The sequence below is a fragment of the Cherax quadricarinatus genome, chromosome 11, assembly GCF_038502225.1.
Source record: "Cherax quadricarinatus isolate ZL_2023a chromosome 11, ASM3850222v1, whole genome shotgun sequence".
NCBI lineage: Eukaryota > Metazoa > Arthropoda > Malacostraca > Decapoda > Parastacidae > Cherax > Cherax quadricarinatus.
In genome coordinates, this window is record NC_091302.1 from 50,799,288 (window position 1) to 50,827,013 (window position 27,726).

General features: G+C 43.2%; 1 protein-coding gene across 12 annotated transcripts in view; it reads left to right on the forward strand.

Annotated features, from left to right (window-relative positions):
- Positions 1-27,726, forward strand: part of Pax (paxillin) — a 216,670-nt gene that overhangs the window by 163,201 nt on the left and 25,743 nt on the right. For 10 of the 12 annotated variants that reach the window (XM_053775026.2, XM_053775030.2, XM_053775022.2 and 7 more), the window contains 4 exons: positions 246-287; positions 15,092-15,367; positions 15,804-15,977; positions 16,545-16,775. In XM_053775026.2, coding sequence (XP_053631001.1) covers positions 246-287; positions 15,092-15,367; positions 15,804-15,977; positions 16,545-16,775 — 723 coding nt within the window. Of the gene's footprint in view, positions 1-245; positions 288-15,091; positions 15,368-15,803; positions 15,978-16,544; positions 16,776-20,030; positions 22,419-27,726 lie in introns of those variants that run through there. The other 2 variants (XM_053775027.2, XM_070084123.1) reach the window with 2 other exon arrangements.

Sequence of the window (27,726 nt, forward strand, 5' to 3'; positions counted from 1 at the left end):
GGAGCAGAGTAAACCTTTATTAAGGCGAAGTTTCGCCCAAGGTTTCATGACTTAGGAAAGTTCGCCTTGAGCGAAACGTTGTCTTAATAAAAGTGTTTCTGTGCTATGAATCTGTGCGCCCGTTCGCAGTGCACGCTTCAGATAGCATCTTTCAGTGAGGTAACTTAGCACTACACTAGCTGTTACTTCCTGTTGAGCCGTTTCAGTAACATTCCGTTTGGGCCTCTTCCTTCCCTTTCCCGCAGACGCAGGAGCAGCTACGCAGTCCAGCGTTAGTCCGCAAACTGGTGAGTACACTTTGTGGGCTGGCGGTGGCGGCTCTACGCACCACTGTACATAATTCCTTTCCATTTTCACCGGTTAGAGTCCTTAACCTCGTCTGGTGGCTCACTTCAGTTGTTTTCTAACGTATTTTCACTACACCAGAAGGGTTTTAACTCTTCTTCGCTGGTCACTCACATCTTGCATGGGAACTAGGGAGGTATTTCGTGTTGACGTGCACGGGGTTGGTTGGTTGGGTTATAAGGTTTAAAGTCTGTTGACTACACGAGGGTCATTATGGCTGCATGTCACCTGTACACCACCAGTCAAGGATAGTTTAATACCTAATAGTAGGATCAGAGAAAATTCTCACGAATATTTGCACTGAGAGGTACATATCTTCCATCTTCCGATGTATTTACACAAAGATTCTGTGTATAAGTAACTCTCGGTGTATATACTCTTGCACAGGGTGTGCCAGAGCCTCCATCATAGCCTACTAATAACTTTCCACTGACCATAGTCACCACTATTAACCTTGTCGTCTAAAAGTATTGAACTCCACAATAACACCGACGACCTTCACAAGTAACTGAACGTACAATAACCACAGTCACCATTAACATATCCTTAAAGGAGTACCACCACTAATATCGAAGATCTTCATCAACACAAGACTGCAAATGAGGACCTTCAGCAGTAACACCTGCGGTAAGGAACGCAATAAAAGCAAGCACCGATAACATCTCCAAGCACGAGTTCCACCACCAGTCATTGTACTCTTGTTTCCTCAAGGCAGGTACCTACTGTATGCCGATGAGGTGCTGATGACCAAACCTGAGTACCTACTTCTCCGCGGTCACTGCGATCCTTTCATGGTTACATCGCTTTCCCATAACACTTAATTTTAACCTTACGCCTGCGTCACCCTCACCAGAGAAGAATGTGAACAAGGGAACAAGGTTTTATTGTAACGAGGGAGACTAACTTTGGGTTGAGGGAGAGTGTATGTGACCGTCTCCCTGGGACGTCACTCTGCATCATGTGCATGACGGGCGAAACCTTTAACATGGTGTGAAATGTAATAACCCTAACCAACTATTAATAATTATTGGTTAGTATGTAAAGGATTGGTGTGTATATATAGCGCTTAATGATTTTTTTTTTTTTGAAGGGAGAGTTTGATATTTATTTTGAGTTTTATGTAATAATAGCCCAGGAAATTTAGGCTAGAAATAAAGGTAACCGGAAATTAGATAAAAGCTGAGAATTGTTGTAAATGTAATAAAAATGTGCATCCAGGACAATGTATGACATTCCACTCTGACGCTAGCCGCCATCTTATATACAGTATCTATAATATATATATATATATATATATATATCGTGCCGAATAGGTAAAACTGATCAATTAGCAAGAACTCATTTAAAATTAAGTACTTTCTAAAATTTTCTCTTATACATTTAAAGATATATATTTTTTCATTTATGTTAATATAAAAATTAATGATTTTGTACCAAAAGAACCTTAGGAAACTTACCTAACCTTATCATTACAAGCGCAATTTAATTTAGCCTAATCCAACTAAGTATATAAGTTTATAATAATTTAATAATAAACGAACACAATGAAATATAGTTTTTCGTTAGGTTCAGAATGATTTTATGCGAAATTATTGCATACACAAATTTTCGCTTGTCTTATTCGGCAAGTACGTTGCTGTTTAAGCCAAAATCGCACGTTTTACGTATTCGGCACATGTATATATGTCGTGCCGAATAGGTCTGTTGTAGAGGTCAGACCTCTGTAGCACATTTATCCTCAAAGATTTAAGTTATACCATGAATTAAGGAAAGATCCTGGACTTCACCTTACGAAACAAAGCAAATGCGATAGTAATTAGAAGACGGGGGAACTTACGTGCCTTTTAATGCTCTCCTAAATGCTGTACCTACCTCACCTAAACATGTACCAGTAGGCCTACGCTGATGACATCATGATCTCCACAACAGGGCTTGAGAATGAATATTTTTAATGAAGCTTAAAAACAGTATATGCTGTGTTATCGACTAGGACTCTTTATATTGGCATCTAAGATTGAGACAGTAACACGCAAACATGATCCACCCATTTGTCTGCAGGATGAAAAACATCAACTAGGTTAAATCTCGGATATCCTGGGGTAGACGTGACCTTCTGTATATCAACCATACCACAACTAAACAGGAAGTGCGAAGATAGGCTAAATGCTGTCAGAGGTGTTGTTGGGTACACCACCTAGTGCTAGTGTAGGTATAGTGAGAATGATGTATATAGCCTATGTTAGACCGTCAATTGGTTATGCTGCGCCCATGTTAATATTAGGGAAGAACAATTCTCTCCAGCTCTTGGAGCTAATGCAAAGCGAAGCTCTCGCCTTATTACTGGGTGTCCTTGGTTATAAATATGAGGAATTAGCTTGGTATTCCTACTATCAGTGATAGCATAGAGCTTAATATTAGAAGGTTGAGAAATAAACCAGATACGATCTCCATAAATTTTGCAAGACGTCTAGAGGTAAATAAATCAAAATGGATTTTGAAAAGATAGAATTATTCTATTACCTGCATGAACTGTATTGTTATAGACAAGAACATGTTACCCTTTTATATAAGTTCTGCTCGTTTAATAGCACACATCTTAGTCCCTCCCAAGAAACTTATCACTGATAATCGTTCTCGATATTTACACACACACACACACACACACACACACACACACACACACACACACACACACACACACACACACACACACACACTTTTATCTAATTTCCATTAAAGATGCTAGTTCCTGGGCTATAAGAATAACTAAGGGTGTATGGTCGTGGCAACAAGGATTGTTTAAGTGTTATCTACAATTATTGAGAGAGACACGAAAGGTATTAAGCGTCACCCTGGTACTTATATGGATAAACTGTAAGTGAATATGATTTTTTCTGTGGTGTTTTTCTAAAGAGATGAGATTACGTGTGTGTGTGTGTGTGTGTGTGTGTGTGTGTGTGTGTGTGTGTGTGTGTGTGTGTGTGTGTGTGTGTGTGTGTGTGTGTGTGTGTGTGTCTGTCTGTCTGTCTGTCTGTCTGTGTAGAGTAAGATAATTAAGCTGTTAAAACTGTTTCCATTTGTCTTCCAAATTTCGTTACACTCAAATATTTATACATGGAATGACACTCACCGGTATTTAGATATTCATTAACATAAAAATAATTATCATTAACGCCATTTCATCTCTTATTCACAAATACATTCTCAAACCTCTCTTCCCAATACTTACACATTATCATCAACTTTGTTATAAGTACTACACGTCTCTTATAAACACTGTATATGACAGTTATAAGTACTGAATATGACTTATAAGTACAGTACCATATAGACATTTATAATTATTGTGGATTTTGTTACACTTGGATGAGCGTAGAGCCTAGTGGTTAACCTCTCAACTGTTGTCTTCATCGGCTCTTGATCTATGGGGTTGGAACTGTGTTTCCCTTCCTCGGATTAAACCTGATTATATCCCATTCCCCAAGATTTGTATGACCCATGTGGATTTAGTGCTTCTCCGTGAATATAATAATACTTTATCAGCAAAAGAGTTTTGAGAGTGGCTTGTATAAGAGTTTTCAAGAACAAATCATTGGCTACCCAACGTTCTTTGGCATAATTCAACTCTCAGGGCATCGGAGAGTTTTTTTGGTTTAGGTTAACGTAAACCAACCTAGCAAATTCCAACATAGTAACAGAATGCAATAAAACCTCGATTAAACGGACCCGGTTGAAAACATGAACTCTGTGACCGAACAACAGTCGTAAACAACAGACATATATCTGTTAAACTTAAATTTACCGTTAATGTTGGCGTGCGGCGAGTTAATTTACTTTGGTATATAATGGACAGATGTCTGTTAAATCCAGCAGTGTCCGTTATTATTGCGATCATGGAGAGACTCGTAACTTGGATTTAACGAACCATTGGACATCCCGTTACTGCGCTAAATGGGATTCAGTGACCAGGCGAGTATTGTTTAGGTCTGACAGCTCTCAGGGAGACACGGAAGTTATTCATAGTAACACACAAACGTTCTCATAAAACCAAATCAGTATTACTCTAAAGGATATAATATGTAAAACAATCACGAGGGGGGTTGAATAATAGCTCTAGGCCTTTGCTTTGCAATGTTGCAGGAAATAGGAGGATATCCAAGCAAATATGATCATAGAAAGCGCAAAGGCACTTACTGTGATCGTATTTACTTGGACCTACTCTTTTCTGCAATATTGCAAGCTCTTGATGTGTTGATTGCAACAGGAAAGGTCTAGAGCTATCATTCAACTCCCCCAATGGTTGTTTTGCATCTTGTATCGCTTGTTCGTGTTTTTGGATTATATTGATTAGATGGTTGTTCAATATATTTATAGATGGGGTTGTAAGAGAAGTGAATGCTCGGGGTCTTGGCAAGAGTTGTGGGGTTAAAAGATAAAGAATCTAACACAAAGTGGGAGTTGTCACAGTTGCTCTTTGCTTATGACACTGTGCTTTTGAGAGATTCTAGAGAGAAGTTGCAGAGGTTGGTGGATGAGTATGATAGGGTATGTAAAAGAAAATTAAAAGTGAATATAGGAAAGAGTAAGGTGATGAGGATAAAATTAGGTGACTTAAGATTGGATATCAGATTTGAGGGAGAGAGTATAGAGGTGGTGAATGTATTCAGATATTTAGGAGTGGACGTGTCAGCAGATGGGTCTAGGAAAGATGAGGTGAATCATAGAATTGATGAGGGGAAAAGAGTGAGTGGAGCACTTAAGAGTCTGTGGAGATAAAGAACTTTGTCCATTGAAGCAAAGAGGGGAATATAAGAAAGTATAGTTATATCAACGCTCTTATATGGGTGTGAAGCATGGGTGGCGAATATTGCAACGAGGAGAAGGCTGGAGGCAGTGGAGATGTCATGTCTGAGGGCAATGTGTGGTGTGAATATAATGCAGAGAATTAGTAGTATGGAAATTAGGAGAAGGTGTGGGATTACCAAAACTATTATCGAGAGGGCTGAGGAGTGGTTGTTGAGGTGGTTTGGACATGTAGAGAGGAAGGAACAAAACAGAATTAATTCGAGTGTATAAATCTGTAGTAGAGGAAAGGCGGGGTAGGGGTCGGCCTAGGAAAGGTTGAAGGGAGGGGGGAAAGGTTTTATGTGAGAGGGGCTTGGACTTCCTGCAAGCATGAGCGTGTTTGATAGGAGTGAATGGAGACAAATGATTTTTAGGACTGAAGTGTTGGAGTGTGAGCAAAGTAACATTTATGAAGGGATTCAGGGAAACCGGCAGGCCGGACTTGAGTCCTGGAGATGGGAAGTACAGTGTCTGCACTCTGAAGGAGGGGTGTTAATGTTGCAGTTTTATAACTGTAGTGTAAAGCACCCCTCTGTCAAGACAGAAATGGAGTGAATGATGAAAATTTTTCTTTTTCGGGCCACCCTGCCTTGGTGGGAATCAGCCGGTGTGTTAATAAAAAAATTATATATATATATATATATATATATATATATATATATATAATTATATATATGGAGAGAGAGGTGGTAAGGCGGGGTGACAGGTGTGAGGGGAGGGGGTTAATTCCAGGTGTAGCAGGGCGACAGGTGCATCCCAACACGATGCTGACATCTTCCCTCACCCACTCCCGGTCTTCCCCTCACACTTCCCCTCCTAGCCTCCCCTTTTGGGGAGTTATCCCAATATAACTGTCGCCAGCTTATGAATCTGACGTAGAGGAGGAGGAGGAGGAGGAGGTGGGGGTGATTAAGGGAGAAAGGGGATGGAGGAGGAGCGGTTAATGGGGATGAGAGAGTAAGGGAACCAAAGGGGTTAGAGGTGAGTAAAGGGGTTAAGGGTGAGAGTAAAGTGGTAGGGATGAGAGTAATGGGGAAGTGGAAGAGGAAAAAAGGGAGAGGGAATTAAGGGTGGAAATATAAAAAAAGGGGAAGGAGCGAGACCCGGAGCACTAGGCGAGTGCTGGAGCATTACCAAAGTGCTTGAGTATTGTTTGAGTGCTGGTGCATTTGAGAGCTGGAGTGTGGTCAGGGAAGATCAACCAGGCTGTGGTGGATATGTGGGGCAGCAGGCCGCCAATCAGCAGTAGCCTGGCTGACCAGGCAAGCACCAGACGAGCCTGTCCAAGGTCGGGCTCCGGGAGCAGAAGAACTCTGGCAACTCATCAGAGGTGACGTCACTCCTGGTGTTCCTGGAGAGGGTACACTTGATTCCATTTTGTTTGCTACAAGAAATGAAACACCCCTAACGCGGGTGTTTGTTGTATGGCGCAGGTGTTAGTTATATGACGCGGGTGTTATATGCGGGTGCTAATGTGACGCAGGTGTTAGTTATATGATGCAGGTGTTATATGACGCGGGTGTTATATTACGCAGGTGTTAGTTATATGACGCAGGTGTTAGTTATAAGACGTTCAAAAATTTCCCGAACATGAAAATATATAAAACGCTTCACAATATAATGGAAAATTGTTAAATCTACACCTTCCCAATTCACTAAATTTCCAACCAAAAACATTAAACACATTTCTAAACATTTTTATAAGATTTTCCACGAAATTAAAAAAAATGGATCCCATTTTCACATCTTGAAGTTAAGGGAGACAATATTATTTGCTCTTTCTTCGTCCATCTGCCTCTGTTGTGACCCCATTTTTTTTTTCATTCGTCTGTGTTACTTCCATCTACCATGAATTAAAAGTGCGTCTACTTATGGATTTAAATTTTTGTATAAATTCGTAAGTTAAGTTTCTGAGCCAGCATCACAGATTGTGTCTTGACACATGCAGATTTACCTGTGAACTGTTTCAGGAGTTTTGCTACAGCAGCAGCCCAGAGCCAGGCATTTCTGTCGACTGCTTGGCCAGCCAGGCGGCAACCCGGTCTACATATCCATCACAGCCTGATTGATCGGGCACACCGCGGTGATAGTGCTCTAGTTTCCTCTTGAAAACTTCTACACTTGTTCCAGAGATGTTTCCGATATATGCTGGTAGCAGGTCGAGACCAAGCCCACGGATGTTGATACAGTGTTCTCATATTGTGTCCATGGCTCCCCTGGTTTTCACTGGGAATCTTCCTCCCATGTCACTGGCTCCACTAGGTTGTTATGGTAGTGTGAAGATTTTGGACTAGGCTCTCCAGTATAGTGTGTACACTTACCTATATGTACTATATAATAATCTTTATTTCTACAAATACGTGTACAAGGTATATAGGCCTAGCAGGCATCAGTAGCATACTACTATATAGAAATCCCCTTGTTATGCAGAGCATTTCGGGCAGATTAGGTCAATTTTGTCCCCAGGATGCGACCCACACCAGTCGACTAACACCCAGGGACCTATTTTACTGAAAGGTGAACAGGGACAGCAGGTGTCTTTAGGAAACACGTCCTAATGTTTCTAACCGCACCGAGAATCGACCCCTCAGACCTCAGCGTGTGGCTGCAAGGGCCGATATTTTTTATTTATTGATGAATTGATTTGATTAAATAATTGATAGGGTGATAAATTGGTGGAGTCTATTATTGAGTGGTTAACAGCCTGAGTCATTTATTGATTTATCGAGAGACTAATTTATTAACTGATTATCTTGCATGGCGCGAGCGAGAGAGAGAGAGAGAGAGAGAGAGAGAGAGAGAGAGAGAGGGTTGGGGGGCACCAAAGAAACCTCCATGATGGGTTGGTGATCAATTTAACCGTGAGAGGGCGTTGAGGGGGAAGGTGGCAGTGCTCAAGGCCAAATATGGGTAAATGTATGACAGAGAGAGAGAGAGAGAGAGACAGAGAGACAGACAGACAGAAGATACTGTAACAGACAACAGTAAGACTGACTGACAGTGGCTGACGAAGAGATTTATAGAGCTACATTTACGTCTAGGTTACAAGACCAGTAACGAGTGACAGTTCTTGTCCCACAAGGCATGCTACTCTCTAGATCAGGGTTGTTTTGTGGGGGTGAGTGGGAGAGAGAGCTGGTGAGAGAGTGAGCTATTGAGAGACTGAGACACTGAAAGCTACGGCCAACAACAACAACGTCCACAATTTTGGTTATAAACGACCTTCCTTGACACTTCATCTAATAATGTTAATAATGCAGGTGATGTGTGACTGTGGGCGTGGGGAAAAGCTGACAGGTGGTGGGGGAAAGGGCTGACAGGTGGTGGAAAGCGGCTGCAGGTGGTGGTGCTGGAGTATTGCACCGGTAGATTCCTCAACCTCTCCCCAGTAAACCCATCTCCGTAGGTAACTTTGTGTACTTCTCCTTAATGGTAACTCCCACGTATTGCTAACTCCCAGTCCTGCCTAAAGGAAACTCCTGAAGTTGCTGAAGTTACTGAATTCGTAGTGGAATGCTTGTCAAGATCCTAAATCACCTTGAAGTTTCAGATTGACGGGATAGTAGCCATTTAGTGTGATGGCATGCGTAAGGCAGTCTTACGTGTGTTCCCACACTATCTATCAAAGGGAAGGAGGGGTGACATTGAAGGAAAGATGGAGGGAGAGGTGATGGCAGAGGGAAGGGAGGATGGAGGGAAGGGAGGACGGAGGGAAGGGAGGCTGAGAGGGAGCCGCCATAAATACAGGAAGCCTAGAGCTAGCAGCCACAGTTCTTACTTGCCTGTCTGGCACAGGTGAGCTAGCTCTCTCTCTCTCTCTCTCTCTCTCTCTCTCTCTCTCTCTCTCTCTCTCTCTCTCTCTCTCTCTCTCTCTCTCTCTCTCGTGGATGGAAGCTCTAGCACTTCGGCCTTTCCGGTCTGCGGCCCATCGAAATACGTTGTAATACCATGCCCGGTACAGTGAAGGCTATGAACCCGGACCACTCTTGCTGGTGCACGACTATGATTGTGTACCACAGCAACGGCCAGTGTACCAGGACCATTGTACGTGAACCAGGACCACTGTACATGAACCATGACCATTGTACCAGGACCACTGACCATGAACCAGGAGCGGTGTACTAGGACCACTGTACATAAACCAGGACCAGTGTACGATGACCATTGTCCCAGGACCACTGCACATGAACCAGGACCAGTGTACCAGGACCACTGTACATGACCCAATACCACTGTATGAACCAGGACCATTATATGAACCAGGACCAGTGTACTAGGACCACTGTACCAGGACCACTGTATATGAACCAGGATCAGTGTACCAGGACCACTGTACATGAACCAGGACCACTGTATACGAACCAGGACCACTGTACATGAACTTGGACCACTATATATGAACCAGGACCAGTGTACCAGGACCACTGTACATGAACCAGGACCATTGTACTAAGGCCATTATTTACATACAAGGACCACGACCTACATACAAGGATCACGACCTACGTACAAGGACCATGACTTACGTACAATGATCATAACCTACGTACAAAGACCACAATCTACGTACAAGGACCACGACCTACGTACAAGGATCACGACCTACGTACAAGGACCATGACTTGCGTGCAATGACCACAACCTACGTACAAAGACCACAATCTACGTACAAGGACCACGACCTACGTTCAAAGACCACAGCCTACATTCAAAGACCACAGCCTACATTCAAAGACCACGACCTACGTACAAGAACCGCGACCTACGAACCTACGTATAAGGACCACGACCTACGTACAAGAACCGCGACCTACGAACCTACGTATAAGGACCACGACCTACGTACAGTGACAACCTACGTATAAGGACCACGACCTACGTACAGTGACAACCTACGTTCAAAGACCACGACCTACGAACCTACGTTCAAAGACCACGACCTACGAACCTACGTACAAGGACTATGACCTACGTACAAAGACCACAACCTACGTACAAGGACCACGGCCTACGTACAAGGACCACAACCTAGGTGCAAAGACCACAACCTACGTTCAAAGACCCCGACCTACGTACAAGAACCGCGACCTACGAACCTACGTATAAGGACCACGACCTACGTACAGTGACAACCTACGTTCAAAGACCACGACCTACGAACCTACGTACAAGGATCACAACCTACGTTCAAAGACCCCGACCTACGTACAAGAACCACGACGTACGTACAAGGACCACGACCTACGTACAAGGACCACGACCTACGAACATGGACCAAGACCTACGTACAAGGACAACGACCTTGGACCATATCCTCTGCATTGGGACCGTGGCCACTTTGGTCCCAAGACCAGTGTATCAGGTCTGAGACTCTCAGGGCCACCCCTTCATTGGGAAGGGGACTTAATCCGAGGATTTGGAACTATCCTCCGCTTCCTAGGATCATTTCTGATTATCTTCAATGACTCGGGTGCTGTAGGATGACTCCTTTGGGTTTGGCGATTTTCCTGTTTAATAGGACCCCTCGATTTGTCTAACAGGACCCCTCGACCTGTCTAGACCTCGCTCTGTCAGAACCTTGACGTCTGTATAAAGTCAACGACCTGTTTACCTTGAATATACAACACGTGTGTGTGTGTGTGTGTGTGTGTGTGTGTGTGTGTGTGTGTGTGTGTGTGTGTGTGTGTGTGTGTGTGTGCGCACGAACATAGGCCCAGTGTTTTTGAGCAGCCGGTGTACATGTGAGAGGTTTAGGTTAGGCTAGGTTTCGAGTTTGATCCTAGAGGAGGGTGAGACTGTTGACCAAGTCTTCTAACCCCGTCTGCCCGTGTTCACCTAACAGTAAGTAGGTACCAGAGTGTTAGTCGACGGTTGTGGGTCGCATCCTCTTGGAAGAAAGGCTAGTACCTCTGTTCCTTTATCCGTACACAGGTGACCACACACAGGTGACTGCACACAGGTGACTATACACATGTGACTGCACACATGTGACTGCACACATGTGACTACACACAGGTGAAACGGACACATGCAGAGGAGGGTGGTGGCAAAATGTCCTCCTCTGACCATAAGGTTCAGTAAACTCTCGCACATTTGATTAATGACCCGTCAGTAATCCCTCGTGTGTTTGATTAACTACCAGTCATTAATCGCTGTTACGTGTCTCGGTGTTGTTACACACTCTTACCTACAATGACTGTGATGCGAATGGCTGAGACCGTTAACGCAGGGATCTGGTCATAGACCGGGCCGCGGGGGGCACTGACCCCTCTGGAATGGACACCAAATCTGTAAAGCAATACCTACAAAGTAATCCTAAATATTCCATTACTCTGTTCATCTCTGACGTTTTGAAGGTACTCTTCCCCTTCCTGGGAAAGGAAAAAATAGGTTTATTGCCTTCCATATCCCCAGGAGCTGTCTGACCCATGCGAATTTATCGCTTCTCTCCTCCCCCCCCCCCCCCGATCAATCTACTCTGACGAGAATTAAGTCGTATAAAAGTTACGTGCAGACGAAACACCCTTTTACACACACACACACACACACACACACACACACACACACACACACACACACACACACACACACACACACACACACACACACACACACAACGAGGCTGGTACTGAATGAAGAACTAGAAGAAAAAACTTCGAAGAGAGAACGAGGGGCACATGATCATAACATACAAAATACTCAAGGTTATACACGGAAAAGACAGACAGGCAAGCGAGAAGAGAGAACCAGGAAACATGGGTAGCAAGTGGAATGAACTAGAGGGAGAGGTGTGGGCGGCACACACTGTGTTAATAACACTGGTTATTGTTGTCTTGAAGACAGAAAAAAGAAGGTGAGCACAAATGATATACACAGTTTTAAGAGTAGTCATGATCGGACCTTGGAGGCCAGGTAAAATGGGTTGATAGTTTAGAGACGGGACCCAGGAGTTTTGACTCGGCCCATGCCAGGTGAACCTACGGTGAACACTGATCGTTGGTAAACGTCAGCCAACCTGTAGACTCGATACCAGTATACTGCATGACACTGAAGCTCTCACTACCACACTGAAGCTCTCAGCCACCACACTGAAGCTCTCACCACCACACTGAAGCTCTCACCCACCACACTGAAGCTCTCACCACCACACTGAAGCTCTCACCCACCACACTGAAGCTCTCACCCACCACACTGAAGCTCTCACCCACCACACTGAAGCTCTCACCACCACACTGAAGCTCTCACCCACCACACTGAAGCTCTCACCCACCACACTGAAGCTCTCAACCACCACACTGAAGCTCTCACCCACCACACTGAAGCTCTCACCCACCACACTGAAGCTCTCACCCACCACACTGAAGCTCTCACCACCACACTGAAGCTCTCACCCACCACACTGAAGCTCTCAACCACCACACTGAAGCTCTCACCACCACACTGAATCTCTCAACCACCACACTGAAGCTCTCACCACCACACTGAAGCTCTCAACCACCACACTGAAGCTCTCAACCACCACACTGAAGCTCTCAACCACCACACTGAAGCTCTCAACCACCACACTGAAGCTCTCACCCACCACACTGAAGCTCTCAACCACCACACTGAAGCTCTCAACCACCACACTGAAGCTCTCAACCACCACACTGAAGCTCTCACCCACCACACTGAAGCTCTCACCCACCACACTGAAGCTCTCACCACCACACTGAAGCTCTCAACCACCACACTGAAGCTCTCACCCACCACACTGAAGCTCTCAACCACCACACTGAAGCTCTCACCACCACACTGAAGCTCTCACCCACCACACTGAAGCTCTCACCCACCACACTGAAGCTCTCAACCACCACACTGAAGCTCTCAACCACCACACTGAAGCTCTCACCCACCACACTGAAGCTCTCACCCACCACACTGAAGCTCTCAACCACCACACTGAAGCTCTCAACCACCACACTGAAGCTCTCAACCACCACACTGAAGCTCTCACCCACCACACTGAAGCTCTCACCCACCACACTGAAGCTCTCAACCACCACACTGAAGCTCTCAACCACCACACTGAAGCTCTCAACCACCACACTGAAGCTCTCAACCACCACACTGAAGCTCTCAACCACCACACTGAAGCTCTCACCACCACACTGAAGCTCTCACCACCACACTGAAGCTCTCACCCACCACACTGAAGCTCTCACCACCACACTGAAGCTCTCACCAACCACACTGAAGCTCTCACCCACCACACTGAAGCTCTCAACCACCACACTGAAGCTCTCACCCACCACACTGAAGCTCTCACCAACCACACTGAAGCTCTCACCACCACACTGAAGCTCTCAACCACCACACTGAAGCTCTCACCCACCACACTGAAGCTCTCACCCACCACACTGAAGCTCTCACCACCACACTGAAGCTCTCACCCACCACACTGAAGCTCTCAACCACCACACTGAAGCTCTCAACCACCACACTGAAGCTCTCAACCACCACACTGAAGCTCTCAACCACCACACTGAAGCTCTCACCCACCACACTGAAGCTCTCACCCACCACACTGAAGCTCTCAACCACCACACTGAAGCTCTCAACCACCACACTGAAGCTCTCACCCACCACACTGAAGCTCTCACCCACCACACTGAAGCTCTCACCCACCACACTGAAGCTCTCACCACCACACTGAAGCTCTCACCAACCACACTGAAGCTCTCACCCACCACACTGAAGCTCTCACCCACCACACTGAACGTGAAGCTGAAGTATATAGTGTGTGTTGATAAATAAGACATTTGTTCAACACTTAGGAATTATTATTACTGAAATATTACCAAGTGTTGCACAAGTGTTCCCCAGAGTTGCAAGTGTTCCCCAGAGTTGCAAGTGTTCCCCAGAGTTGCAAGTGTTCCCCAGAGTTGCAAGTGTTGCACAAGTAATCAAGGCGTCTTCTGGTTCCTGCATAATCAAAGGCTGTCACCTTGCTTTTTTCGTAATTTATCAAAACTGTAGATAACAGTGTGCTGCCACACTATTTTATATGACAGTTACATAGTGGCAACAAAAGCTAGCTATTTTTAACTTGCCATATTATGTCTGGCTCATTAGTTTGGAGGATATAAGAGTACCTGATTTACCCGCTTTGTACCTGATTTACCTGCTGTGTACCTGATTTACCTATGTACCTGATGTATCTGATGTGTATCTGACTTACGTGCTGTGTACCTGATTTACCTGGTGTATGTACCTGATTTACCTGGTGTGTGTACCTGATTTACCTGCTGCTGTGTACATGATTTACCTACTGCTGTGTACACGTACAAGTATGTTATTACTGAGAGATTGTACACTCGAGGCATTTATTGAAGGCGACGTTTTGCCACTGGTGACGAAACTACCTGCAGGTGGTTCTGAGGGGGTCACCGCCCCCTCCTCTGTGTGGGCTCGGGTTTGTATTCCCGGGAGGGAATACTGGTGGGTGGTGGTGTCCTGGATGCTGCCTCCACACTAACACCAGTCTCTTCCCTCACGGTGGCATTCTGTACTCCTAAGCCACTGCAGGTAAACAACTCACATTTAGTCCTCCCCCTTTTCCAAGTCCTTCAGAAAATAGTGTACCTATTATGAAGAATGTGTAGTCTTCGTTATTAACCCGGCAACACGCTCATCTAAGTGCCCCCTCAACATGCTCATCTCAGTGCCCCCTCAACATGCTCATCTCAGTATCCCATCAACACCCAGCAACACATGTCTATCTCACCAACATTTCCATGAGCTCAGAATCAGCTCTTTCCGCCACCTTTGTTTACCACACACACACACACACACACACACACACACACACACACACACACACACACACGTCAGTAACTTGAGGTGGGTATCCCTGCCACAGATCAACGCCAGCAGCCTCCAGACACAGGTGGATTCTGCATACGCTAAGCCGCAGAAGCCGGCCAAGAGTCCCTCCCCGCCCACGCCCGCACCAGCGCCCGTGTACTCACCGCCTGCAGCGGCCCCCTCGCCACCCAAGGAACCCACGCCCACACCACCCCCGGTCAACCAGCTGGATTGTATGCTCGGCTCCCTGGCCTCACACATGACGGAGCAGGGCATCACCACCACGCAGAAGGGCTGCTGCTGTGCCTGCGATAAACCCATCGTTGGCCAGGTTAGTTGATTCTCTCCTTCGCCTCCTCAGTAGTTTCACTTTCGTTCTTTAACATATTATTCTCTCTCATATTTTATATATATATATATATATATATATATATATATATATATATATATATATATATATATATATATATATATATATATATATATATATATATATATATACACACACACACACACACACACACATGCTGGAGACATTTATACCGTCAGTGGCACTTGTCACTCGTGTGATTCAGATACATCACTCTACACAACTTCACACACTGACGTGTCCACACATTTTAATTATACAGTTTTGCCTTTCTTTTAAGTTCCTTGTAAGTTTGCCTTCTTCTTTTGACTTATATTTTGGATTATATGCTAGTTATTATCGACTCTGTTTTAGTAAGATCTCTCTTCGTGTGTGTGTGTGCGTGTTTGTTATACAGGTAATCACAGCCCTGGGAAGGACGTGGCACCCTGAGCACTTCACCTGCTCTCACTGCAACCAGGAGCTTGGTACCCGCAACTTCTTCGAGAGGGACGGCAAGCCTTACTGTGAGCCAGACTACCACAACCTCTTCTCTCCTCGCTGTTCTTACTGCAACGGTCCCATCCTTGACGTGAGTGTCCCTGGGCTCTCTAGGCAGGGCTGGGTGGAAAGCAATCACGGTGGTAAGGATGGTGGGAGGCAGTCACGGTGATAGGGATGGTGGGAGGCAGTCATGGTGGTAGGGATGGTGGGAGGGAGCAACGGTGGTAGGAAACGTAGGAGGGAGAAGATTAAAGTAGGAAGGGCGGAAGAGGAGGTAAAGAGGGGGATGTAGACAGGGACGGAAGGGAAAAAATGGCATCAGGGACGAGAGAGGGGAACATGTAAAGGTAGTAAATAGGTAGATGTAAAGGGAAAGAGGGCAGAGAGAAGAAAAAGGTGTCAGGGAATGGGTAAAGATGGAAATAGGTTACTGGAGAGTACAAACATCACACGGTAGTAACGACAAAAAATACAGAAAATCTAGGCAGAAAATAACTTCTGTACGAAAATGTATAACAATCTCACTTATTAAATTTGAGCGTAAACGCTGGGAAGTTAGGTTGTTTCTCACTGAGAAGTTGACATCGTGGAACCTGCTTAGTCTGTGTCTGCCACGATAACATACTTCATTGTTGTCTTTGGTGGATTGGCACAGAAATGCGTGACGGCGCTGGACAAGACGTGGCACCCGGATCACTTCTTCTGCACGCAGTGCGGCAACACCTTCGGGGACGATGGTTTCCACGAGAAGGATGGCAAGCCTTACTGCCGAGACGACTACTTCAACATGTTCGCTCCCAAGTGTGGAGGCTGCAACTCCCCCATCATGGAGAACTACATCTCTGCACTCAACGCTCAGTGGCATCCAGAGTGCTTCGTCTGCAGGGTAAGTCTACCTACTTTCTCTCCGTCTCTCTCTCTCTCTTTTCTCAAAAATTTATAGCTGACCCTCCGGACATAAACATTCTCTCCTTTCCTTCATACTGCAGCGTTCAAAAACTAATTTCATTCTTCATTTCAGCCTCTTTTCTCTTTCTGTGTGAAAAATGCATGATAATGTAAGCTCGGTACCCCATATGTTGCTGATGTTGTTGCTGATGCTGCCATCACTGTCAAGGTAAGTGACTTCTCTCTTTCCAGATATATATCATTGCCACATCTCTTTATGTCTAAATACAGGTTGGGGTATCCCCTTTGAGAACTTTGACAGTGTTCAAAAATGCAGAGTTCAGAGATGCAGTGTTCAAAGATGCCGAGTTCAAAAACACAGTGGTCAGAAATGCAATATAGATTCCGTGTCGCTTTTGACACGGTAGACCTTACCTTCACGTAACTTTTCTAAAATCTGGAACCTCAATAAACTATTAAAGTAGAATTTTTAAAAAATTCTGCAGTTCTTGTGACATAAACTAGGATGTATAACTATAATGTGCAGCAGCAGCAGTAGGCTGTGTTGTACACTTTGCTATAGCGTGTACGCTCCTGCACACCTCACTACCCACACTAAGAGCTTGCATGTTGTGTCTCATCTGATCTCTAAGCGTTCTTATATAAACCAAATAATGCTTTTCTTTATTTTGCTTACATTTTATTTTGAGCGTGATTTATTATTATTATTATTACCAGCTAAACTCTAAATAACCATATTTAAAGACTAAATTTTCGACTGTTGGGTGTCGTTAGAAAAATAATTGTGACATACATATATATATATATATATATATATATATATATATATATATATATATATATATATATATATATATATATATATATATATATATATATATATATATATATCAATAACAACACTGCACTAGCCAAGGATTCGAACCCAAGTTGTACTGCCCTGCCTCATGGTAAGCAGGAACCACATGACGCTTTAAACCACAGGACCACCCAACCCAGGCCAGTGCAACATGGGTTCGAATCCTTGGCTAGCGCAGTGTTGTTATTGATCAATACAACTCGTTCGTGGTTACAATAATATATATGTCGTGCCGAATATGTAAAACTGGTCAATTAGCAAGAACTCATTTAAAATTAAGTCCTTTCTGGAATTTTCTCTTATACGTTTAAAAATATTTTTTTTTCATTAATGTTAATGTAATGTAATTTTGCACCAAAAGAATCATAGAAAACTTACCTAACCTTATTATAACAAGATCAATTTATTTTAGCCTAACCCAACTAAATATATTTTAAATACGTTTACAATAATTTAGTATTAAACAAACACAATCAAATATTTTTTTTTCGTTAGGTTCAGAATGATTTTGGCGAAATTATTGCATACACAAATTTTCACTTGTCCTATATGGCAAGATGAGCGTTGCTATTTAAGCCAAGATAGCAAGTTCTGCCTATTCGGCACGACACACACACACACACACACACATATATATATATATATCTATATATATATATATATATATATATATATATATATATATATATATATATATAGCCTCGTCATGTTTGTTAAAATGATCATTGCTTCACGAGTCAAGTCTACAAGTTGTGGATAACAGTACTGGACATAATAGTACTGGACATAACATTAGTAACACAGCTGGAGACTCGTACTTTTTTCATCTGCATTATTTTGTCCAGATTAAAACAGAAGGTTCTCCCGCTTACTTAATCGCGTTTCTGCCATTTTGAAAACCAAAGCGTACCGAACATGACTTTAAATCAGTTGGTACATTAATTTGCGTAGGATTAGCGTGCTCGTGTGTGGTATAAGTGATAGTGTAACGTTCCATGTCTCTACGTTTCCGATGGTAATATGTGGCATATTGTTCGTTATATAGTGGAAAAAGTGGTTGTTTTAGGAAGTGGAGTGTCTGAGAAGACTGGCACTAGAGTATGGTAAGACGAAGACTAACACTAAGACCCCGAACTTTAAATTCAAACAAAATCTCAGATATGATGAACGTTAAAACATTTATTTTGACTTAAATCAATTTTATCGTCTCGACGTAAAAAGAATATACTTAAATATTGAGAATTTAGGAAATATAGTATCAGCAAGGATAAATATTGTTTTCTCAAGTGATAGCTTATCACATGTTACTGGAACTATGTCCTCTTAGTAGCACTTGAATTAATAATTGTAAAAATAATAATTATTCATGGGAAGTGCAAAATTACTAGTCTAGTATCATATAACACTTGGGAATCGGGAGGTACTCAGGTTAGGTCCGAAAATAGGGAGGATAATTATATTCATTTGCATCAGGAATCTTTGAATGGTATCAAGGAACCTTTGAATGGTATCAAGGCACCTTTGAATGGTATCAAGGTACCTTTGAATGGTATCAAGGCACCTTTGAATGGTATCAAGGTACCTTTGAATGGTATCAAGGCACCTTTGAATGGTATCAAGGTACCTTTGAATGGTATCAAGGCACCTTTGAATGGTATCAAGGTACCTTTGAATGGTATCAAGATACCTTTGAATGGTATCAAGGTACCTTTGAATGGTATCAAGGTACCTTTGTATGGTATCAAGGCACCTTTGAATGGTATCAAGGTACCTTTGTATGGTATCAAGGCACCTTTGAATGGTATCAAGGCACCTTTGAATGGTATCAAGGTACCTTTGTAACGCCGCCTTTAACCTCTGGTCTGAAGGTTCGTGGCGTTACTTCTCTTGTATACCTCAGGGTAACACGCCTGGGTTAGGCTTTCTCTTGTTTATATTACGAGACGTGGGATTGAAAACTGTCCTCTTGTCAGTGAAGCTAGGGAAGCGATCAATCTTCATTACGAGGGAACGATTTTAGTGTTTTATCACAGGGGAAAATTCTGAACGTCCTACGTTGAGATTCGTGTTCTTAGTCTCGGAGAAAACTCTCTCGCCCATTTCGTAATGCTAAGTGTTGGAACTTCAACTAACTTTCCCATGCTTAATATGTAACTCTTCCCATATTGTACTATGCTGTCCTACACACTACTACTACCTTCTGTGTCACAGTGTGTGGAGCAGAGTTAACACTGCTTCCTGGTGTGTTATGTCACCACCTTATTTTGTGACTAACAAATGTGTGGTTAAAAACCTCAGTAAGAGTTGCTTGACAGGTAGCAGTATACTGCAGTGCGTTAACATTAGCGATGGCTGGTTGTTCCTCTCTTGAAGGACTGCAAGCAGAGCATGAGGAAGAAACAGTACTATGCGGTCGACAACAAGCCCGTGTGTCCAGACTGCATGGGCGTCTCTGACTCCGACGAAGATGAAGACTAGCGCCACAAAACGCCACTGCCGCCGCCACCACCACTACCTGAACCACTATTGCACATCCAGGGCGAGGATTAGGACCACCACCATCACGAAAGCTACCATCACTACCACTATGTAAACCACTGTGGCATACCCAGGGCGAGGACTAAAACCACCACTACCCAACACAGGGCAACAATGCAGCACAGAGACTGTCAGTAAGGGCGAGAGACTTAACCTACCAGTTGACAAGATCACGTCCGGGAACCACCGAAGACAACGCATACTGTACAAACGAAACATAGGATGTGAGCGTAAGAAGGAATACGAAAGTATTGGAATTTAGGGCATAGAGATAGGAAGAAGGTGGGTGAAGTAGGGCGTGTCTACGAGAACAAGGTGCTCTAGCCAAGCTACCGTGCCAACACCCACTAGCTGCTGCTGACTTTAGAGATGAACGCTCACCATAATCTACAGAATACCCCTGCTGATAACCAGGCATAGTAAATTACTTTTTGTGTGCTTATTGGGGTAGGAAGTTCGGCAAGGCGGTAGCCAAGACTCATTGGCAGACTGGACAAAAACACTGGCTGAAACATTACTTTTGCCTCGGGGTTTATGTACTCTGTAAGAGTGGCGACGTGATGGCTATGTTTTGATGCCAAGTGTGTCTGCTAGTTATGGCTCCTGTCCCTCACTTGTTATTATTATATTCCCAAAAGGGCACCAGAGCCGCGTGAGTCGTATAAAGCCATATGGCGGAGAGGAGCTAACGTCAGAGGTGTAAAATATATAATTTCTTCAAGTGCTCAGAAGAAAGCCAAGATTGGTCTTCACTTGTTACGTGTGCACAGTTCCTGAACTCAGCAAGGAAGAAGCTCCCTATTACCAGTCTCTGGCTATGTTTAATATTAGATTTATACAAACTAAGTTGCGTTTTAAGTTCAGGCAAAGGTACTTGTAGCTTGAGTCAAGGTTTGGGACCAAGGAGTGTCTATAACACTATCAAGAAATACCAGTGTACCTTTTTTCTCACCGCAAGACTAATCACCATCTGCAGTGGTGTAATGAAGACTTATCACCATCTTATCTTAGCGCTGATGTTCCAGATGTATCTTGGCGCTGAAATTGGCGATTTCCTGAAGTATCTTGGCACGGATGTTATAAAGCTTCTGAAGGTATATGAAAATGATAAATATCAGCCTTAGATTTGTTATGTATAACATTATCCTTACCATGTTAAAATGCTCATAATAGCTATTGGTAAGATGTCACTAACACACAACATGCTATGCAAGAGATGTTCGGTCATACACAAATTACTCACAAATTAGTGAGAGAAAAGATTATGACAACGTTTCAGTCCGTTTTGGGCTGACCGAAACGCCGTCATAAGCTTTCCTCTCTCCTACGTGCGGGTTATTTGTGTCTTGTTCCAGTCAGGGTATTGTGCTTTTTAGTTCTTGATGTTTATCCAGTCAGGGTATATCTAGAAGTGACTCCTTCAGCTTCTTAAGGCTCCCAGCAGTGACTCGAGCCTCAGTTTCATAAGACTGCCAACTGTGACTCAAGATTCCTACAAGTGCTATTTGCAGTTGTAAAGAAATCTCAACTGTATGTCAAGTCTCCGCTCCGGGAGAATTCCAGGAGTCTCCGTGGTACATCTAAGGACGAGAGAAAGCAGAACACACGGGATATATAATGTTCACCATTACTTAGATGTGCATTTACATAGAAAGGCTATTTCTTGCATTACAGTAGAATGTTCGGTTATGAGGAGTAATTGTTTATGTCTGGATTCATTTGAGTGAGGAAACAGTGAATGCGTGTGTGTACACACATTCATTCTTATGTATTGCTACGGAGATAGTCTAATCTCAATCCCTCCTAACTATTCGCGAATGGTCATACACAATTTCTGTCCTCGTAAGTTCTATCATACCTGCTCTTACAGCTGTATGAAATGTGCTTCCACCACTTCCTGTGTATATGTATGCATGTGTAGATGAAATCCTCGACTGTGTGAACTAGGTACACGCTCCATGAGCCCTCAAGTATGTTTTGCGACATTGGAAGACAGTGTATCTTGTGCAGTGAGCTACCCGCACCCTGGGTGCTGCCACTGTGTCCTGCGCAGTGAGCTACCAGCACCCTGGGTGCTGCCACTTTCCCCGTCACCTTTTGCTTCTTCCCCGATATTTATTATTACAGACATTGTTGTCTTAGAGATATATTTATATGTACCTACCGTATTACAAATCTCAGACATAATTTTGTATTGTTGATGAAATAAAGAGTTTTAATATATGGAGTGTTTCTGGTAGTTGCCTACGGTGATGAGATGGTTGGACATGGAAGTGGTCTGCAGCTTGACCAAGTTAGTATAGCGTATTTTAGTAAGTTTGTGTTTGTGTAGTGCAGGGACGGATCTACTATGACACTAATAAAACTTAAGCTTCAGGGCCCCTAATCCCGGAGGGGCCCAAGAAGCGACTTTAGTCCACATTGCTTAAAAAATTTGGGTCTGCTGTTTGAGGTGTTGCGTAGGGGCCCTCATAACAGTTCAAGCTTCAGGGGCCCCAAAAATGTAGGTCCGCCACTGGTGGGGTGGAGGTGGAGGGAGGTTTAGCAAATTTCAATGCTTTTGAAAACGCACGCAATAAAACCAAGTAGATGAGACTGTAAAAGACAACCTCTTAAGATATTAAGATTCTGTGATCCACAGTAAAACTACCCTAACAAACTGAACCCTGACGTGTTGTCTCCTCATAACTCCTTTGATCCGAAAGCTGCTGCTGCTTCAGCAGCTACCATCATTTGAACTCTCACTGCGTGTTATATATAACTGCAGTATACTGGAGAGAGGAGCTAGAGTCTTAATACGAGACCAGAGTGAAGGTAGTAACACCTGTCCCAGAAGTACGACCAACTTCAGTATGGGAAGGATTCTTCAGGCAGTGCCTGGACAATAATAATAATAATAATACATAAAATGGCTTATGAAAGAGTCAAGTCACTGAACTTGTTGTAGACTTTAAAGAAAAATGAGAAAATGAGGTCTCATAGGCGCTAGACCCGTTTGGAAAATTTATCACACTGCATACATGATCAATAAACGACTTTTATACTGTATATTTTATCTCAAAATAATACAATAGGAGTGGAGGTGATCTTATTTCCGGCCTTTGTTGACGCAGTTAAAGACTCGGAGGTGCGCGCCAAATTTGGTGGCGGGAAGATGTTCTCGCGGGAAAGGTTATAGGGGTTACGAACTTAATTCTGTCTCCATTTTTTGCCCTCTGAATACACAATGTAATTTTTTTTATTCCTTTGAGAGTGTGGCGGCGGTAAATTATGTATGTGTATATTATAATAAGTTAAATACTAATGCGTCAGTTCTCAGATTTCGAATACATTTCCTTGATTTTTTTTATGCAATATAAGTTATTTTCTTCGGCGTTATATGTTTCAAAGCGTTCATTTATTAATGATTAAAATGGCTGTGAAACTAATACTAATATTTAATTGGGAAATGTATCCGATATACAGCACACTGATATTTCTTAATATCATAAGTGAAAGCAGTGAGCTGCCATGTTTGTGAGAGCGTCGCTACGGTAAATGTTACATTACTTAGCGATCTTTCTGAAGTGTTATAACGAACGGGAAGGGTATGACAGGGTGGGCAGGGGTGTGATATAGGGCCGCCCATCTCTCACCCCCCCCCTCCGCCTATAAATGGGCGTTTCTGCTTGCAGTTTTCAGCCCCTGGGCGTGTATGGGGGCGGTGCTCCCCGCTCCACTTCCACCAGCTGTATTTGTCCTACTTATCACTGATAATGTTTGATTTCATTGCACATTCAAAACCCTTCCATAATTTTGCTAATTTTTTTGTCATAATCAAATTGCCCAATAACATCGTCGGGATCTTCGAAAAAGGCGACGTGTTGGCGTCCGACTTGAGGGGGGAAAATTATATATGTTTACAGTAATTATGTTGTGATGGGTGATTACTTGGCAACGAGGAAGAGGCAGGATGCCAAGCCTTCCTGGGCGGCAGGTGGGAGGGCAGGAAAGTGCTATACCTCAGCCAGAAACTGCTGTACTCTGCCATATATGACATGCCCGCGGCACGGGGCGCAGATGCCCGGCCGCGCAGGGTAGGAGAACACTTTCACTGATGGTGGCCGCCCCTTGCGAAATATGTAGGCAAGCAGACATGTTTAGTGGTTCTTGATGGCGCTGGAGATTTGCTGACGACTGTCACCATTCCTTATCTTACCTTCTTTCACTCGCTTCCTCGCTGGCCCACATTAATCCGTCATTTACATACTGAAATGTAAATTTATATTTACATAAGTAAATATAAATATACATTTACGTAAGGAAATAGATAAATACAGTATAAGGAATTATTTTCTACTGCATAACATTACTGGGTCAGGAAAAGAAGGCTAGAAAACTGAAGCTTCATACTTCTATCAGTGTTTTGTAAAAAGAACCAAAAAGACAGGACTTTATTATATCACAGTTGACACTTGTCCACTCTGATGATCGTTCGTAACTGTCTTAAGGATCAACTAACACTACCACCCTCCTTGGATACACAGTGATGACTATCAAATACGACTTTGATAAGGTTATACACAGAGAAACTCAGTGTTTTGATTAAAGGTGATTTTGCATGGTTTTTTGTTTTTTCTATCCCTCTCTACCCATATTTATTCGTCAGCTCTCCTCGTACTTTATACAGAAATGTGTGGTAAATAGATACCTCACGATTTTTTTTTTCAAGCACTGTGTGTACCTAGAATGAATGAGAGCGATTTCCTGCCACCATGACTTGCGTCACGATGTCTGGATGACCATGCTACAGGAACATGATGTCAGCATAACCACAAGAACAAGATATCAGCATGACCACAAGAATAAGATGTCAGCTTGACCACAAGAATAAGATGTCAGCTTGACCACAAGTACAAGATGTCAAATAACCACAAGAACAAGATGTCAACATGACCACAGGTGCAAGAGAAGGGATGAGAGAATTTATCACAAGGTTATACCATCCAGTACTGCTGAAGGCATAGAGCACACCAGAAGTTTTTTTTCACCAAGACCTAACAGAGCCAGTACTGCCAGACTGGCTGAAGGAATATGATGAATGCCTAAGACAGATACCCGGAAAATTAACCTACTGCAAATTCAACCTGTACTGCGAGAACACTCGTAAGGCAAAGCAAGAGTTCATGCAAAATATATACAGTCTCTGCCTAGTTTGTTTGTTGAATGGATGTACACAAGTTTGATACATGTACGTGTTCTAAGTGTTGAACTGATGGATGCGGTTTGTGTGTGTGTGTGTGTGTGTGTGTGTGTGTGTGTGTGTGTGTGTGTGTATGTATATAATATATATATATATATATATATATATATATATATATATATATATATATATATATATATATATATATATATATATATATATATATATATATATATTTATTTATTTTAACTAGCTGGCCGTATTCCACCGTGGCAGGGTGACCCAAAAATACGAAAGTTTTTCTTTTTAACTTTAGTAATGTATATAGGAGAAGGAGTTACTAGTCCCAGCATTTTAGTCAGTTCTTACGACACGCATGGCTTACGGAAATCAGGAAGTAAAACCTGAGTGCTCTCATGTGCTGACACACACATATACATGTTCATAAACTGACATCATACTACACGCCTACACGTGCACTTCCCATACCCCTCACACCTAGTATGATTGTCTACACACATTTCTACATGATGTTTTTCCTGTACCACAAACATACATGACTGTACGAATGCCCATACGCGCACGCACGCACGCACACACACACACACACACACACACACACACACACACACACACACACACACACACACACACACACACACACACACCTCTGGGTACTATGGAAAGACTGTGCTGGAATACCAATGAAGAGGAGAAACAATTCCAGAAATCTGAGAAAAGAAAGTCATCTTGGAGAGACATCCTATCCAGAGTCGTAGACACAGTTGCCTAATAAAAGAATTGCCTTCAAAAACCTATGGGAATCAGGTCATTGTACATTACCTACATCAGGCCATTCATTACATTCATAGCACCAGTGTGGAGTCAACACCTAACAGAGTAGCTACAGGAGCTTGAGAAAGTTCAGAGGGTTGCAACCACCGGAGGAGCACAAGCTACAAGCAACTAAAACTTCACGTCAATAGAAGAGTGGAAATAATAAGGCAAATCAAAAGATAAGGAATACCGAGAGTTCTATATAACAGAATAACACTGGCAAGACCAGAATAGTATTTTTTATTATGGGTTAGCCCTAAACCTATAAGGGTCAAACAACACTTTGGGAATAGGAGGTAGGTAATCAGTTTTAGTAGTTTTGACATTAGAAAGTGCTTTGACCACATAAATCACTCAGTGCTCATAGCTGTAAGAAATATACACAACAACAAGAGAAGCATAAAATTAAAAAAAATAAAAGTAAATACAACACAAATAAATATCAAATTAAAATAACCAGCATTAATTATAAACCCTCATCAAATTAATGTTAAAAGACTGCTAAAGTTCCCTGAGGTCCCTACAGGCACCTCGGTAATTATAAAAAAAAATAACGAAGGCAGAAAGGTAAAGGTCATGGGCAAACTTAAAATGTGTATTCAACAGTCAGCAGCACATCACAGGCTACACAGAGGGGAGGACAGCAGCATCTGCGAACAAGTGGCTGTGGGTGAGATGTATGTGCCCTGAGATGTAATCAGGTTTAATTCAAGCAAAAGGAGAGTATCTCCAATTCTCTGTGTCAGTAATATCTCCTTCATGTTCCCTACCTGCCATTTTTATGTAGTGGCCGTTGGTGTGTCAGCAACCATTAGTGCTACACCAATATAGCCCTTATGTTAGCATGGCACCATGATCTACTGGCTTAATCCAGGAAATAAATAGCTGACATAGCACATGTAGGCTTTGTTGCAGAAAAATACAGTGAGCTTGCATGCACTAGTGTGGCCTTGCAGGTGTCTTAGTTTCGACTAAAGCTGGCTGCCTACACCAGGCAATACTGGGCAGTGAGCACAACACAAGTGCAGAATGTACAAGTAGCCCTATCATGTAAATGACTTACACAGCAGGTTAGGTTCTGGGCTACTGTAGGGCCCCACTTATACAGCAGGTTAGGTTCTGGGCTACTGCAGGGTCTCACACAGCAGGTTAGGTTCTGGGCTACTGCAGGGTCTCACTTATACAGCAGGTTAAGTTCTGGGCTACTGCAGGGTCTCACTTATACAGCAGGTTAGGTTCTGGGCTACTGCAGGGTCTCACTTATACAGCAGGTTAGGTTCTGGGCTACTGCAGGGTCTCACACAGCAGGTTAGGTTCTGGGCTACTGCAGGGTCTCACTTATACAGCAGGTTAGGTTCTGGGCTACTGCAGGGTCTCACTTATACAGCAGGTTAGGTTCTGGGCTACTGCAGGGTCTCACTTATACAGCAGGTTAGGTTCTGGGCTACTGCATGGTCTCACTTATACAGCAGGTTAAGTTCTGGGCTACTGCAGGGTCTCACTTATACAGCA